General features: G+C 42.2%; 1 protein-coding gene across 2 annotated transcripts in view; it reads left to right on the forward strand.

The window, feature by feature from the left end:
- MBD2 (methyl-CpG binding domain protein 2) overlaps window positions 1–18,248 on the forward strand; it is a 170,118-nt gene that overhangs the window by 24,990 nt on the left and 126,880 nt on the right. For both annotated transcript variants that reach the window (XM_033934236.1, XM_033934245.1), the window contains exon 2: window positions 1,005–1,164. In XM_033934236.1, coding sequence (XP_033790127.1) covers window positions 1,005–1,164 — 160 coding nt within the window. The remainder of the gene's footprint in view (window positions 1–1,004; window positions 1,165–18,248) is intronic.

Raw genomic sequence — 18,248 nt, forward strand, 5'->3', positions numbered from 1 at the left:
TCTCCAAACTAGTGGCGGAGAAAATAAAGGCGAAAGAGTTGGCGTTCGTGAAATATTAAAAAACCCAAGAAGAGGAGTGCAGAAAGGTCTACAGGGTGAAACTGAAAGAAGCCAAGAGAGAGATACGTCTGGCGAAAGCACAGGCGGAAGAACAAATGGCTAAAAATGTAAAAAAGGGAGACAAACATTTTTTCAGATATATTAGTGAAAGGAGGAAGATGAAAAATGGAATTGCTAGGCTAAAAGATGCTGGAAACCGATATGTGGAGAGTGATGAGGAAAAAGCAAATGTGCTAAATAAATACAGTGGTACCTTAGTTTACGAGCATAATTCGTTCCAGAAGCATGCTCGTAATCCAAAGTACTCATATATCAAAGCACATGTCCCCATAGGCTACAATGTAAACTGAAACAATTCGTTCCACAACCAAGGTTTACTATGGTGGCCCAGGGGTGGGTGGGTACCTGTCTGTGGGTACTGCAGCCCTTGCAGCATGGTGGTTTTCTTTCCCCGGGGTCCCCGTGTGGCTCTCCTCACTCTTCGGCGATGCCTTTGCCTTAACCAGCGCCTCCCGGCTTCCGATTCAAGCCGGCCATCCTCCAGACACATGCACAGGACCTCTGCACTCCCCCGTCAAGCCGGCACCGCTCCAACAACACGCGCACCACGTACAAGCACGCAGGATACCTCTAGCAACTTTCTGGTAAGTTTTATGGGGGGAGCATTAGCCTGAACTAAAAGGAGAAGGGTAAGAATTGTACAAAAATGTTATTTTCTTCTGATTGCATATTGGATTTCATTTTACTATTCCCAGGGAGAATTTCAACTAAAGTTTGTAACCAATTGAGCTCTTTAGGGAGGGTGGGATATAAAACCAAATAAATAAATACACAAAGATGACTAAAGCAAACACTGTTTTTGATAAATGGGGGTGCATGATATCTTTATATTTTTCTAAGAAAAAAGTAGTTGTACTGAAGCATTTTCTTCTCTTTTTTTTTAGTCCAACCGGTAAGAAGTTCAGAAGCAAGCCTCAGTTGTCAAGGTACCTGGGGAACACTGTTGATCTCAGCAGTTTTGACTTCCGAACTGGAAAGATGATGCCCAGTAAATTACAGAAGAACAAGCAGAGATTAAGGAATGACCCTCTCAATCAAAATAAGGTTTGTTATTAGCTCCACTGTGCTTTGAGCATAGTTATTCTGCTTTAGTTAATAATAATAATAATAACTTTATTTTGTATACCGCCATACCCAGGGAGTTCTAGGCGGTTCACATCAAATTAATTAAGATTACAAACGATGAAGTCATTGGAGTTAAGATTACAAATGAAGAAGTCATTGGAGTTAACAGTTTAGAAATGTACAGGACATTGGAGTTGACAGGAATATACAGGAGAATACAATAGAAAGGTTATATTATTTACAGGAAAATACAAGTCTTTGAAGTTAACAAGTTAGGCGAGTACAATAAGAAGGAGTAGGTGGAGGTTCACGTGCATTGATGGGAGTTGAAGAAGTAAGAGGGGGGTGTTAAGGGTTCTGTACGTGGAATAAGTGTGTTTTGAGTTTTTTTCTGAAGTCGAGGTAGGTGTTGGTGTCGAGCACAATTTGGGCTAGCCATGGGTTCAATTTAGCCGCCTGGAAGGAGAAGGTTTTGTCAAGGAACCTTTTGAGATGACATAATTTTAGGGAGGGGAAAACGAACAGATGAATTCTGCGGGAGTTCTTATTGTTGTAATTTAGGTTGATGTGTGGGTTGAGGTAGCTTGGGGATATACCAAATACTGTTTTGAAGCAGAGGCATGCGAACTTGAATAGGACTCTGGATTCAAATGGTAACCAGTGCAATTTATGGTAGAAGGGGGTGATGTGTTCCCATTTGCTTAAGCCAAATATAAGGCGGACGGCTGTGTTCTGAATCAGTTTTAGTCTCCTGGTGGTTTTCTTGATGGAGCCCAGATAAATGATGTTGCAGTAATCCAGGATACTGAGAATGAAGGATTGTACTAACAGGCGAAATGAGTTCCCCGTTTTATTTAATGTTTTATACTTTCATTTGGTTATACAAATTCTCAATCCTTTATTTGACATGCTCGACACCAGAGTTATTTTGGATTTTAGAATTTTTCAGTATTTTCAATGATGTCACTAGTGGCCCTAGCGATTCATATTCGTCGCCTGTTACTGTCCTGCAGGCTTCACTCTGCTGCTTCCTGCCTTGCTGATATCACTTCCTCTTTCCTTACTGGCTGGATGCCACAGAGAGAAGCATGTGGGGCAGAAGCAGGCAATGAATATGAATTGCTTCGGCCACCGGCAACACCTCAGAGGTATACCAGTGGAAGGTAAGATGAAAAAACTGAACTACTATTAGCAGAGAGTGAAGTCTTTAAAGTGACTTTGGGGCCAGGCTTTACTTTTGAAGCTAAAAGTAAGCTTTTTTTTTACAGATTAGTAATGCAACAATGTTACAAAAATTTTTTGTTTTTTGGAGCTTTTTGTTTTTTAGAATTTTGGATAAAGAACCTTGCACCTGCATTAATTTAGACAAGGGAGAACATATTTTTTCATATGCTGACAGCCGCTGCCAATATAGAGGAGACATTAACAAAAATTATTAACTGTATTAACAAGATTGAAAACCGGGCACTTTCTAATATGCTAAAATTTGAATATTGCCAAACTTTAAGTTCTATGGTTAGGTCATCATTCAGGATCTGTACTTAAAACATTACCATTAAATTCCAAAGATTCTCTTGCAATTGAAAGCTCAATCAAAGTGCTGGGAGTCACCTTGAATTCTTTCTTGATGTTTGACGTTTAGATAATTAATCTGTATTAAAAAAGCTATTTGTTCTTCTTTGATAATCAGTTTGCTGTCTTGGTGCAAGCATTGATTCTTTCTCAGGCTGTTGCAATTCACTTTACACCAAAGTTTCTGTTACATTCATGAAGAAGCTTCAACTCCTGCAGAATACTGTAACTAAAATGATATTTAGGCAGAACAAGTTGGATCGTGTTGTTCCTCTTTTGGTGTTCCTTTGCTTTTTGCCACTGAGAGCTTGAGGTGTATTTAAGTTAGTCCTGTTTGTAAAATTATAAATAGCTTAGCACCTGAACTCTTGTCTAATCAGATGTTTTCACATTTTACAAGATGTTCACCCAGATTAAAAGATGAATTGATTACATTTTCCATCTCTAAAAACTATATGGTTTACTAAAGTATATGATAAAGCTTTCTCTTATCAAGCATTTTGGTTATGGGAACACTTTACTCTCCTTAGTAGATAGAATATCCTATAGTTAACACAAAGTGTCACGACATCTTCTCTGTCACCACAACTTTGGAATGCTCTATCGACGCATCTTAGGAAAAAATTCTAGACCGTTTTAAAGACAAGCTGAAAAGCTTCTTGTTTAAGGACGCCTTCAATCTATAAAATCTAACAGATAGGCATACCACATTCAATCTCTATGATAATTTTCCATATCTTTTCCCAACCCTATTGTTTTTGCTTATAATGTACCTCTATCCTATTATGATTGTAGTTCTCCCCTCCTTCCTTTTTGTTTCAATCTGTATGTTTATTTTGTCCTTGAGGGAAAAGTAATGAAAAGCACTATGTACCTCTATCCTATTATGATTGTAGTTCTTCCCTCCTTCCTTTTTGATTCAATCTATATGTTTATTTTGTCCTTGAGGGAGAAGTAACGAAAAGCACCATGGACACTGATCTGCGACCACAGCGGAGGCTGAAAAAGGGGAAATCTGTCATCCTGGTGGGAGACTCGATCCTAAGACAAGTGGACAGTCACATAGCGGGAGGAAGAGAGGATAGGCTAGTGACCTGTCTCCCAGGAGCAAGGACTAAGGACATCGCCGAAAGAATTGATAGGATCCTGGAAGGAGCAGAAACGGAGGAGATGGCAGTGATAGTCCACGTCGGGACAAACGATGTCACCAGGAGAGACTACAACAGGAATGCACTCACCGAACAGTTCAAGATCTTGGGAAGGAAGCTGACGATGAGGACACAGAGGATAGCGTTCTCGGAGATCCTACCAGTACCGAGGGCTGATGTGAAGAGGCAGACGGAACTACAATCAATTAATGCGTGGATGAGGAGATGGTGCGAAGAGGAGAGTTTCCACTTCGTGAGGAACTGGACATCGTTTTGGGGCAAGAATAAGCTATTCAGGAGAGATGGACTACACCTGAGCACAGCGGGAACTAGACTACTAGCAAACAACATCGGGAAAGGAATAGAACAAGCTTTAAACTAAGAAGAAGGGGAAAGCCAACAGTCGACCAGGCGTCGATGATTCAGAAGACAGTATCCCGAAAGGATACTGGGTGGGGAATGTGCTGGGAAGACACCAAAGACACACAACAGGCGATGAAAGACCGACAGAGCCAGACGAATCAAGAGGAGGTTAGAAAGAGTCTACTACAAGGCGAAGACAAAAAGAAACAGGAGGAAGGGAAGGAGCATAAGGAGGAAAACATAAGAGACATTAAACAGGAGTCTGCAGGGCAGGAAGGGGATGGTGCGAACAACAAATCACAAGGGAAAGTAACAAAAAAACAAAAATATCAAGACTTAAATTGTATGTACACTAACGCAAGAAGCCTGAAGAACAAAATGGGTGAACTAGAAATCATGGCCAAAGATGAGAACCTGGACGTCATAGCAATCACGGAAACATGGTAGAACGAAGAAAACAAATGGGACATAGTACTACCAGGATACAAGCTCTACCGAAGAGAAAGGACGCATCAAAAAGGGGGAGGAGTAGCACTTTATATAAAGGATACCATTCACTCAACCGGAGTGGATGCAGCAGTGACAAAGGACCAGCCGGAATCAATATGGGTTAAAATACCAGGAAGAAAGGGAACCGAGATAAAGATGGGACTGTACTATCGCCCACCTGGACAAATAGAAGCAATGGATGAAGAACTGAGGGCTGAATTGAGACGAGAATGTAAAAACGCAAACACCATAATTATGGGAGATTTCAACTATCCCAGGATAGACTGGAGCCATGGAGCCTCAAGATGTTCAAGGGAAATGGAGTTCCTGGAGACAGTACGAGACTGTTTCTTGGAGCAGCTTGTCAAGGAACCAACAAGAGGGACAGCTATACTGGATTTAATCCTCAGCGGGTTGAAAGGACCTACCCAAGAAGTGGAAGTAGTAGGACCATTAGGAAACAGTGATCACAACAAGATCCGATTAAAAGTGGAAATAGAAATGCCAAAGGGGAAGAGAACCATTGCAACAGCGTTTAACTTCAAGAAAGGGAACTATGACGCTATGAGGCAAATGGTAAGGAGAAAACTCAAGAACAGCTCCAGGAAAACACAGACGGTGGAGCAAGCCTGGACCTTATTCAAGGACCCGGTAAACGAGGCGCAAAACTTGAATATACCCAGATTTAGAAAAGGGAGCAAAAAGAATCAAACAAAAGACCCAGCATGGATAACCAATGAAGTTAAGACGGTGATAGGAAGCAAGAAAAAATCATTCAAGAAGTGGAAAAAGGATAAAACTGAGGAAAACTGGAAAGAGCACAGGAAACATCAAAAAGAATGTCACCGTGTGGTCAGAACAGCAAAAAGAGAGTACGAGGAGAGACTTGCCAAGGAGGCACGAAATTTTAAACTATTCTTTCGATATGAGAAAGGAAAACAACCGGCAAGGGAGGAAGTGGAACCTCTGGATGAGGGAGGCAGAAAAGGAGTGGTAAAGGAGATAGCAGACAGATTAAACATGTTCTTCTTGTCAGTCTTCACAAAAGAGGACAGAACCAACGTGCCAGAACCAAAAAAAACCTTCAAGGGGGATCAAGAGGAAAAATTATTATCAATAGAGGTGAGCCTCAAGGACGTACTCAAACAGATAGATAGACTAAAAACTGACAAATTGCCGGGACCTGATGGAATCCACCCGAGAATATTGAAGGAGCTCAGAGACAAAATAGCAGAGTTACTACAGAAGATTTGCAACCTATCCTTGAAAACAGGGGTAGTTCCGGAGGACTAGAGGATAGCGAATGTTACACCTATCTTCAAAAAGGGATCCAGAGGTGACCCGGGGAACTACAGACCGGTGAGCTTGACCTCAGTCCCGAGGAAGATGGCCGAATCATTAATCAAAGACAGCATAAATGAGCATATAGAAAGAAATAATCTGGGTCTGCAGACCTCCCTCCAGGACCAGGGTTTCACCACACCCCAATGCAGATTTCTTTATAACGCTATTTTAGTTGTGAAGAAATTGATTTTGACATACTGGATGTCCGAGGAGCCCCCTCCGTTACCGCACTGGAGGAGTCGGCTTCGAGAGGTCGCTCTGTTTGAAATTCGATCCCATGCTAGAGCGCCGAGCGTGCTTAAGCAACACTACGCTGATCTATGGGTGAGACTGCGGGACCTGGTGCCGTCGAACGCACGGGAGGGGGAGCGGGGGCACCCTTAACCGGGATTTTACTTTACGTTCTCCTGGTTGGCCCTCAGTAGTTTGTTTCCACTAACGGCCTCTCTATATCCTTCTCTTTCTTTCTTTTTTTCATATTTTGGTGCCCTAGGGAGGGGGGGGAGGGGTAGGGGTGGGTGGGAGCTGCCCGGGATATGAGTGAATGGTCTGTACGGGGTGGATGATGCCGAGTGTGTCTGGCGTTCTGAGTGTTGTGTGGTATTTGGGGGTTCTTCTAAATGGAAAAAAAAGGCGGGAGATCACTGCTCCAGACGGGCGGCGCATCTTTACAATTGTACTTCATGGCCTATGCCCCAGCTGCTCTTTTTATACTGTCATGTTTTGGTATATTTTATGCTTATGGGGGTACCATTGGGGATGTTTTGCTATTGTTCTTGCTTGTTTTTGTGTGATGGATTGCTGTTTGTCTCTTTGATGGTTACTGTTGCGCCCTGCTGGGCGGTGTATTTTTCTCGCTGTTAATAAACATACGTTTAAAAAAAAAAGAAAGAAATAATCTGATGAGAACCAGCCAGCATGGTTTCTGTAAAGGGAGATCCTGCCAAACGAACTTACTGCACTTCTTCGAGGGGATTAACGAACAATTGGACAAAGGTGACCCCATAGACATCATATATCTGGACTTTCAAAAAGCCTTTGACAAGGTACCCCATGAGCGCCTGCTAAGGAAACTGTGGAACCATGGAAGGGGAAGTGCACAGATGGATCTGTAATTGGTTGGCGGACAGGAAGCAGAGGGTAGGAGTAAAAGGACACTACTCTGACTGGGAAGCAGTCACAAGCGGTGTCCCACAGGGGTCAGTGCTGGGACCACTGCTGTTCAATATATTCATTAATGACCTGGAAGTGGGGACGAAGTGCGAAGTTATAAAATTTGCGGACGACACAAAACTCTCCAGTAGGGTTAGAACTGTTGAAGAATGTACAGAACTACAAAGGGACTTGAACAAACTGAGTGAATGGGCAAATAAATGGCAAATGTGCTTCAATGTAGAGAAATGCAAAGTCTTGCACATAGGGAAAGGAAACCCGATGTTCAGCTACAAGATGGGGGGATAGTATTGGGGAGGAGCAACCTAGAAAGGGACTTGGGGGTCTTACTGAACCAATCATTGAAGTCGGGAGCACAATGCGCAGCGGCCTCCAAGAAGGCGAACAGAATGTTGGGAATTATTAAAAAAGGAATCACTACCAGAACCAAAGAAGTTTTCCTGCTGCTATATCGGGCGATGGTACGCCCGCATCTGGAATACTGCATTCAGTACTGGTCGCCGTACCTTAAGAAGGATATGGCGACACTCGAGAGGGTCCAGAGAAGAGCAACAAAGATGATAAGGGGGAATGGAAGGCCTCTCATATGCTGAGAGGCTGGAGAAACTGGGGCTCTTTTCCCTGGAAAAACAGAGACTTAGAGGGGACATGACAGAAACTTACAAGATCATAAAGGTTATAAAGAAGGTAGAGAGGGGCAGATTCTTCAGACTGGCAGGGGAAACAAAAACAAGAGGGCACGCAAGAAAATTGAAGGGAGACAGATTCAGAACAAATGCTAGGAAGTTCTTCTTCACTCAGAGGGTGGTGGATACCTGGAATGTGCTTCCGGAGGAGGTGGTAGAGCAGAGTACGATTTTGGGTTTCAAAAAGGGGTTGGACATGTTTCTGAAGGAAAAGGGGATTGAGGGGTATAGTTAGAGGGTACTATAAAAGGATAAAATGTCTTAAGTAAAGGATCACTACAGGTCACGGACCTGGGGGGCCGCTGCAAGTGCAGACTGCTGAGCACGATGGACCTATAGTCTGACTCGGCAGAGGCGATGCTTATGTTCTCAATATGATTGTATGTTTTAAATTGTACCCATTTTAATTTTTGTACATCGCTTAGCAGTGTTCTCCCTAGAACCCCAGCCGGGTGGCATGAAAAAGTAGCTGGGTGGGGCGGGACAGGGAAATTTGGTGGCGGGGAAAATTAAGGGCTCCTTTTACTAAGCTGCAATAGCGTTTTTAGTGCGTGCAGAATTGCCGCGCTACATGGCTAGAACTAACGCCAGCTCAATGCTGGCGTTAGCATCTAGCACATGCGGCAATTCTGCACGAACTAAGCGCGCAGTAAAACTGCTATCGCAGCTTAGTAAAAGGAGCCCTAAATGTGTACTATTTGTATTAGTTAATTATTATTCGTTATTTTCCAATGCTCAATATGACTGCCTTTCTTAAGATTTGACACTTGTTCCATAATATTTTTATTAAATTTAAGAAGTATCCAATTCTAGAAGTGAATAATTAGATATTTCCCCTCTTTCAAATGGCATAGAGCAGCGTCTCTCAAACTTTTTAAACTCCAGCACACTAAACGGAGCAAATGTTTTTCATGGCTGGAAAAAATTTCTGGGGAGAATACTGATGCCGTTAGTTTTCAAGGTCCAATCACGTCAAAGAATGATGCTTATCTGGGCAGTTGTATAATAAAAAGAATGGATAAGATAACATGAGAAGTGAAATTGTAATGAATCAGAGGGATACATACCTTGTAGGTCCTAAAAGCAGGCTTGTGGATTAGATATAAACTATGAAGGCAGTGGCGTACCTAGCATATGTGACACACGAGACCCATCATTTTTTTTACACCCCCCCCATAGTTTTTAGTAACAATCCACACATCACACAAGAGTGTACCTAGGGAAAGGCAGCATCTTACATATTGTAGTGAGCAGTACATCAATACACCCATTGTAAAACTAAACAAGCCAGACTAGTACAGATCAATCTTACACAGTCAATCCTAACTGAAAACCATGTCTTTCAAACACACAGAACACACCTTCGCCTAGTATGGAATATGTAATCACAAACTAACCCCTCTCCCTTTTACAAAACTGTAATGTGGTTTTTAGCCATGGTGGTAACAGTTCAGACTCTCATAGAATTCAGAGCAATTACCACCATGTCCGGTGCTAAAAAAACACTCTACAGTTTTGTAAAAGGGGGGATAAAATAGAAAAACGTAGACAAAGGTTAAATTGAACCACCAAGAAGCTGGACTCTGCATACAATACAACACCACAGAAACAGCGATGCATCTCCCCTAAAGCCAAAAAATAAATAAATAGAATTTTTTCTACATTGTCTTATCTGGTTTCTGCTTTCCTCATAGTCTTGTCACTCTCTTCCTTTCATCCACTGTCCTCTCTCTGCCCCTTCTATATGGCATCTTCTCTCCTTGTATTCCCCTTCCATCTCTCCTTTTACCCCTATTATTCTGGCATCCATCTTCTTCCCTTCCCTCCTCCAATGGTCTGGCATCTCTCTCCTCTTCTTCCCTCTCCCACACCCCCATGGTCTGGCATTTCACTCTCTCCTCTCCCTTCCCCCCACTTCCATCAGCATCTGCCCCCTTTCTTTCCCTCCAGCGCAATTCCATCCAGTTTCCTTTCCCCTTATGTCTCTCTCTCCTTTCCCTGCACACCAATTCCATCAGCATCTGCCCCCTTTCTCTCCCTCCACCACCCTTCCATACCACCTGACCTCTTTTTTCTCCCTCCACCACCCTTCTATGCTCCTCTCTCCCTCCAAACCAGCAAGGTCCCATGATGACTGCTTCTGTTGCCTCTGCCTCTGGAATATGTAAGTGACGTTGGAGGGGGTGGCCGGCAGACGCAGGGAGTTACAGCAAGGTTCTGCAATGACTGCAGCTGCCAGTCCACCCCTTCCGACATCACTTATGTCTTCCAGAGGCAGAGGCGGCAAATGCAGTCATCATGGGACCTTCCTGCACTTCAGTACGGCTGCCAACTCTGCTTCGGAATAAGTACGGCAGCCATGCTGAGGTGCAGGTGCCATTTAGAGCAGCTTGGAAGGTTCTGGATCCAGCCGGCTGTGTACCCCCCTAGGGCTGGCACCCGGGGCGGTTTGCCACTGTATGAGGGGACAAAAAATAATAAAAAGAATGGATAACTTGATCGATTTAGACATGTCATACAATTATAACCACAAAAATATATCATAAAATGTAATTCTAAACTCAAAAGACTCCAGACAAAAAGCAGACTATAGAAAGAAAACCAGAAAAGACCAAACACATAGTACTAAGGTCCAAATGCTAAAATCGGACATGTCCAATATGAAGAGAAGTGTGGATCACTGCTAATTATAACGAGTGAGTCTTTAAAATATGAGATGGTAACGGATAGCCAGACCTGGTGGACGGAAGTGACAAATACTGGAGCCAAAACCAGAGCACCGTGATGAAACTTGAATGGACATATGGATACCTATTTATACTTTTGAGTAAAATTGCGATGCGAACATGTCATAGAAAAGAATAAATAATGTGTAAACAAAAAACCAAGAACAACATATTGTAACACCGAACTCAGAATTAATGAAATAACATGCTAAAAGAACTAAACTAGGGCATATACATACTTAAAATGATGGCTGGTTACAAACAGTATGCCTAGACTATATAGACCTAAACAGGGCAAAAGTAAATGTATGGGAAATGAACAGCTGATAATGCAGAGTAGATGAAAAGTGAAACCTGGGAAAGATCTAAATTATTGTTCAAATGAGCTTCTATTAAAACCAAAGAATAAAACCACAGCACTCGAGAAAGTAAAAAAGGGAGAGTAAAATGGACTGCACTGATGAGATAAACTCGTACGCAGAATAAATGTGAATACGCGACAGTGGGGCTATGATATTTGATCTGTGGAAAGAGACGCCAAAAAAGTGGATTGAATGCACATTGATGAGCTGTTAAAAAATGCTGCTTTAATAAATAAATGAAAATACTAGTGAAAAACTAAATAAAAAACCAAAACCGTGATAAAATGCCGAACCTGACTGCAAGTGGTAGTGAAAGTAGCATAAGGCACCCGTAGTACTGTTAGTGTCAGAGCTGCTTAGAATAAAGAACCGTGCTGTACAAGAGGAGAAAATAAAAAGAATGAGGTGATAAGATGTAAAGTGCTGGCCCCTCACTGCACCACTTGATAAAACTAAGGAGCGATGTTCTAGAGCAGGGGTGCCCACACTTTTTGGGCTTGCGAGCTACTTTTAAAATGACCAAGTCAAAATGATCTACCAACAATAAAATTTAAAAAACCCCCACAAAGCACACTATACGCAGAGAAAATGTTAATTATCATTCCTGTTCTGGAGTTTTTTCAAAGAGGTCAAAGCAGATGACTCTATGCACTGTCACCTCACTAACAACCATACAAAAATAGACAAATACCCCCCTCCCTTTTTACTAAACCACAATAGCAGTTTTTAGCGCAGGGAGCTGCGCTGAATGCCCAGCGCTGTTCTCGACACTCATAGGCTTTCTACGCTAAAAAACGCTATTGCGGTTTAGTAAAAGGGGACCTTAGTGTAAAATATAGACAGCAGATATAAATTCAGACACATTTTGATCAGTAAATTTAAAATAAAATCATTTTCCTACCTTGTTGTCTGGTGATTTCATGAGTCTCTGGTTACACTTTCTTCTTCTGGCTGTGCATCCAATCTTTCTTCCCTTCTTTCAGCCTGTATGCTTCCTCTCCTCCTGACCTCATTTCCCCCCCCCCCCAATTTTTTCTTCCTCTCTCCCTGCTCTCTCTTTCTTTCTCTCTTCATGCCCCCTTTCTTTTTTCTGTTTCTCTTCTTTCCTTCTGTCTCCCTGCCTGCCCTCTTTCTTTCTTTCTCCCTCCCTGCCCTCCCCCAAGCCACTGCCACTGCTGCTGCCATCGGATAACAGGCCCCAAAGCCGCCACCGTCCCAAGCTCTCCCTTCTTTGGGCCGACCAGCATTCCTCTCCCTGACGTCAATTCTGCCGTCAGAGAGGAAGTTCCGCTGGCCAGAACTTCCTCTCCGACGGCAGAATTGACATTGGGGAGAGGAAGGCTGATCGGCCCAAGATCGACCTATTGGGAGAAATGCTGCCGGGTCCTGCCTTCGCGGAAACAGAAAGTAGGCAGGACCCGGCAGCAAGAAGAGCAAATGGTAAGCTTCACTGACCTGTCTACCGCCTTAGCCCGCAAACGCATGCTCCGGGTCTCTAACATGTACGTGCCGGCTTCCCTTCTCTTCCTTCCCCCCCAGACATAACTTCCGGTTTCGGAGGGAAGAGAAGGGAAGCCGGCACGCACACGTTACAGCCTCGGAGCATAAGTTCTCTAAGGTGTTTTTTTTTATGTTGAGCAGCGGCGGCAGCAGCAGAATTCAGGAGCGGATGATAGCTGAGCGGTCATCTAAATTACCCAGGCAGACCACCCGGCTAAAAGGCCCTAGGGAGAACACTGGCTTAGGAATTTGATAAGCGATCAAATCAAATTTTAATAAAACTTGGAACTTGGCAATTGAAAAGTTCTCTATTCCAGAAATATTTAGTATAACTTCTATTGCACTTTTAGCATTTTGTAAATGCTAATATTTTGCTGTAAACCGCTTTGGACCAAGTATTGGAATTAAGCAGTCTACAAGTGATTAGATTAGATTAGATTAGTCACTTTTCTTGTGGAGTATTCAGTAGTTCTGTTACAAGCTTCTATGAGCATTTGGCTGCTAAAATGGCCGATGATGTGGGTGGAGGAGGTTTGAGCATTCAGGCTCTGCCTATAACAAAACCTGAGGCTTTTTCTTTCGTGGGGATAGTGCTCTCAGTCATAAGGAGTGGTGTTTAAGTTTACTATTAGTACTATTTATTATCCACTTTCGCTTGATGCAATATAATAGTGCTGCTAAAATGTGGAAATTTCCTAGGAACAGCATTAATATATTTCTTTTATTTTAATAAGAATAAATCAGCTTAGTAGAGCTTGGTGCATTAAAGTAGTGGATTCCTGGTTGCTTACACAGATATGTACTCATTCAGCTTTTCCTGTTGCATTTCCTTAAATAGATTATTTCTGTGAGGAACCTGGACCACAAAATACATCAGGATACTGTCTTATATTATAATTTACGAGTATGCATCCTGTTGCTCTAAATTGGAATGTGTTGCGCTTTGTGATATAGATGCAGTGTCTAGTTGTTTTCACTTTCATAACTGAATCATTCAGGAAATCAGTAGATGAGGAATTTCACAGGTATATACATAAGAACATAAGACGTGCTGTGCTGTGTCAGATCTAAAGTCCCACTGAGTGGTACATCTTGGTTTTCTATTCCTTGTTTCTTACTCTCAGGCATAAACAGCAGCTTCTCTCAGGTTTAACTGGCTAATAATGGCCTTTTAACTTTTCTTCTAGGAACTTGCACAAACCCTTTTTAAACTAGCTCTAATTGCCCCAACTACATCCTCTGGCAACAATTTTCAGTTTAATTGTACATGGACCAAAAAAATACTTCTTTTAAAAAAACTTTTTTTTTCAAATTTAGTCTATGGACATGTTAGCTGGCGTACCTTAGTAAAAGGACCCCTAGGCCCTGATTCTGCAAAGTGCATCCCCCAATTTTAGACAGCTGTAGGCATCCTACAGCTGTCTAATCATCCAATCGGGATGCACGTTTTTTTAAAAAATGCTCCCGAGGCAGGCCTCCTATATTGAAGGCGACTTCGGGAGCCTAGGGAGTCCCGCAAGACGCCTAAGCTCGCCTAAAGGCCTTAGGCGAACCTAGGCAGCCCCACGCGTCTCCCTAGTAGAGGAAGAGACGCTTAAAATGTAGGCCAGCAAAATGCTGGCCTACATTGTAAGTAGACGCGGCCACTATACTTATCGCGGCAAGAGATCTCCCTGCTGCAATAAGTAGCCTGTCCGATCACTGGCAGAAGGGTGCCCAACCCCTCCTGCCGGAACGCCGCCCCCTCCCCCCGAAACTCTTGATCACTGGCAGGAGGGTGCCGAACCCCTCCTGCCGGAACACCCCCCTGAAACTCCCAATCATAGGCGCCTGGGCCAATCAGGCCTTAGGATTAGTGGGGATGGGCGGACCCGCTATGCCTAAGGCCTGATTGGTCCAGGCTCCTAGAGCCTCGGCCAATCAGGCCTTAGACTTAGCGGGGATGGGCTGGGAAGGGGCGGGCCTGCCTCATTTCGAGAAGGCGGGCCTGCCGGCATGATGGTGGAAAGACCCGTCTGGCCGGCCAACAATTTAGAGGTTAGTTGGGGGGAGGTTAGGGGGGTCATCGGTGGAGGGGCTCTAGTGTTTATGAAATATAAAAATGCTCAAGAAGAGGAACACAAAAAGGAATGCCGGATGAAAATGAAAGAAGTCAAGAGAGAGAAACATCTGACAAAAGTGCATGCAGAAGAGCAAATGGCTAGAAATGTAAAAAAGGGAGACACAATTTTTTTCAAGTATATTAGTGAAAAAAGGAATACGAAAAATGGAATTGCAAGACTGAAAGAAATTATAAACCACTATGTGGAGAGTGATGAGAAAAAAGTAAATGTGCTAAATAAATACTTCTGTGTTCATAGAAGAAAATCCCGGAGAAGGACCATAATTGACTGGCAAAGTTACATGTGAGAATGGAGTGGATACCTCACCATTCATGGAAAACCGTGTTTATGAACAATTTGAAAAATTGAAAGTGGACAAAGCCATGGGATCAAACGGGATCCATCCCAGGATATTGAGGGAACTCAGGTTCTGGTGGGTTCACTTAAAGATTTGTTCAATAAATCATTGGAGATGGGAGAGGTTCTGTGGGATTGGAGAAGAGCAGATATGGCAATAAAAATGTCTACTGACCTTTATGTGAGGAAAATACATAAAAACAAGAGAAAAAGGAACCTGATATGGTTTTCTTAACTAGTGGTGAAGAAAACAATGGCAAAAGAGTTGGCGTTCATGAAATATAAAAATACAGTGGTACCTTGGAATCCGAACGCCCCAGAACTCAAACGCTTTGGAATCCAAACTTTTTTGTGTAGTAAATTTTGCCCCAGAATCTGAACTCTGCTTTGGAATCTGAACACCCTGCACATTGTATGTGTGTGTTTCTGCCCCAGAATCTGAATGCTGCTTTGGAATATTTGTTAATATTTTACCTTAAAATCCAGTGTATTTACTGTTAAAATTTGAGTTTGTGGGATCCAGGAACGGATTAATCCAGTTTCTATTATTTTCAATGGGAAAAATTGTCTTGGAACTCGAACGGGGTTCTGGAATGGATTAAGTTCGGATTCCAAGGCATCACTGTACTCGAGAAGAGGAGCACAAAAAGGAGTACTGGATGAAAATGAAAGAAGCCAAGACAGAGATATGTGCTGCAAAAGTGTAGGCAGAAGAGCAAATGGCTAGAAATATAAAAAAGAGAGACAAATTTTTTTCAGGTATATTAGTGAAAGAAGGAAGATGAAAAATAGCATTGTGAGACTGAAAGAAACTATGAACCATGGGAAGTGATGAGGAAAAAGCATATTTCCTGAACAAATACTTCTGTTCTGTGTTCACAGAAGAAAATCCTAGAGAAGAACTGCAATAGGCTGGCAAAATTACATGAGAAAATGGTGTGGATACTGCACCTGTCATGGAAAAAAAGTGTTTTTTAATTCAATTTTCTATGTCATTCTCCCAGGGGAGCTCAGAACAGTTTATATGAAATTATTCAGTAAGAAAAAAGACAATTTAATAATGAAATTATAATACATATAATTATAGGGCAGACTGGATGGACCGTCCAGGTATTTATCTGCCGTCATTTACTATGTTACTATGTTTATGTATGTCAACCTTGTTACCCGTTTGGAAAATGTATGTCAACCATGTTACCCGTTTGGAGAATGATATTGCCAGGATAGGAGTGACAGCTATTATTCCTGTCCTCTTCTGAATCACCACGGATTGCCTCATACAGTAGGTATGGAGGTGCCCAGTAAGAACAGGTTTTCTTTTGAAGTAGTAGTAGTACTCTGTGTGTGTGTGGGTGAGGGATTATTATAAACATGGGGCTCCTTTTACTAAGGTGCACTAGCGTTTTTAGCGCACGCAGGATATTAGCGCGCGTCACGCAGCTAGAACTAACACCAGCTCAATGTTAGCGTAAGCATCTAGCGCACACAGCAATGTAGCGCGAGTTAATGCCCTAATGCAGCTTCATAAAAGGAGCCCATAGTTTTGGACTAGGTAAGGATATTCAAAATCCAATGGCAATTTTTATGTGGTCAAACAGCACACAAATCTGCTATTTTTCCATTCTTTAGTCAATTGGCCCTTAAGTTTTTACCTGAGGCAGTGAAGGGACTTGCCCATGATCACCAGAAGTATCAGTGAGAGAAGCAGAATTTTAAAACCTTGCTTCTCTAGAATAAAATATGGGTCTTAACCAACTTTTCTTGAGACGTTCCTGCATTTCAGTAGAACTACATGCAAATTCATAAGGCTTACCAACTTATTATTTGAAGCAACCAAAGAAATAAATACCTTTTCTTTAAATATTGTAGTTCTCCCCCCATTCTGATTGTTTTCTGAGGCTTAAGTATGTCAATCAGCCCAAGAATGTCCTATTATCAGTCATGTACGTCTAATTGGTCTAAAGGTTTGTCTTTAAATTTTTTCTGTACAACGCTTTGTACCTTTGGTTAAGCGTTTAATCAAAAATTTGAATAAACTTAAACTTAGGTCAATCATTGTAGACCCTATTCTAATAATTTTTTAAAAATCCTGAATTCCAAGTCTAAGAAAAAAAGGCAGGTGGTGTGGGGGAAAGCATCACTGTTTTGGAAAACACAAGCCCAGGAGTTCACATTGACATGGAGACTTTAATCTTGTACACTTAAAGATAGTGAAATTTTAATTATATATCGGTGTATGTGTTGTGCTGTTCATGAGTACTTGGTTTGGGCCCTTTGATTCTGGTCTATAACTTCTGCTGATTCTCTATTTTTGTGCAAGTGGATAAGAGTTATGTATATTTTTTCTAGGATTACTTAGAAGTGCTGTAGGTTCTCTTCTACTCCACCAAAATGAACCACAAATTATTAAGTCTAAAGGACTCTTCTAAAGCCAACTCCTTTCCTACAGAAATAGTTATCCAAAAGCAGCGAGAAATAAGTAGTAGTAGTAAATCTGTACTTGCAGAAAGGTGTTCTTTTGGTCACTTATGAGGGACATTCAATAATGTTTCTACCTCAGTAAGAAAGGAAAGAGTTTTCAAAACATTTTTGTTTTATTTTTTCCATATAATCCCCTCATTGCTCCATACACTTCATCTACTTTTCCTGCAGTGACTTTAATCCCTTTGAAAATAATTCTTCTATTTGAACTTCAAAGCAGGATGTCGCAGTTTCCTTGACAACTTTGTCATTTGAAAACTGTTGTTCATGGAAAGATGTCTTTAAAACTCGGAACCGGAAATAATCAGGTCAGGACTCTAGGGTGGATGGTTCAGCTGCTGAAACCCACATTCTTGGATGGCAGCCTGTCATTGTCGTGACATGTGCACTGGTGCATTGTCGTGAAGAAGCAGCATGCTTTCTGAGTTTTCCTCGTCTTTTTCTCTCACAAAATGATCATTGTGTTGGCATAACTCTCCCTTATAGTTGGGGTGTCTTGTGTGAATGAACTCCAGAAGCAAAAGTCCATCGTCCCAGAAGATAGTTGCCATGACTTTGCCTGCAGATTTTTCTGTCTGAACATTTTGGGGGGTGGGGGATGACTTGTGCTTTTACTGCATTGACTCCATTTTGGACTCAGGTTCTCTGTGATAAACCCAAGTCTCATCTCCAGTCACCAAATGATGAAAAAAATTAACTTAGTCTTCACAGAGCATCTCCAAGTTCTCCTGACAGCACTGGAGCCTCATGGTCTTCTGAC

The sequence above is a fragment of the Geotrypetes seraphini genome, chromosome 1, assembly GCF_902459505.1.
Source record: "Geotrypetes seraphini chromosome 1, aGeoSer1.1, whole genome shotgun sequence".
NCBI lineage: Eukaryota > Metazoa > Chordata > Amphibia > Gymnophiona > Dermophiidae > Geotrypetes > Geotrypetes seraphini.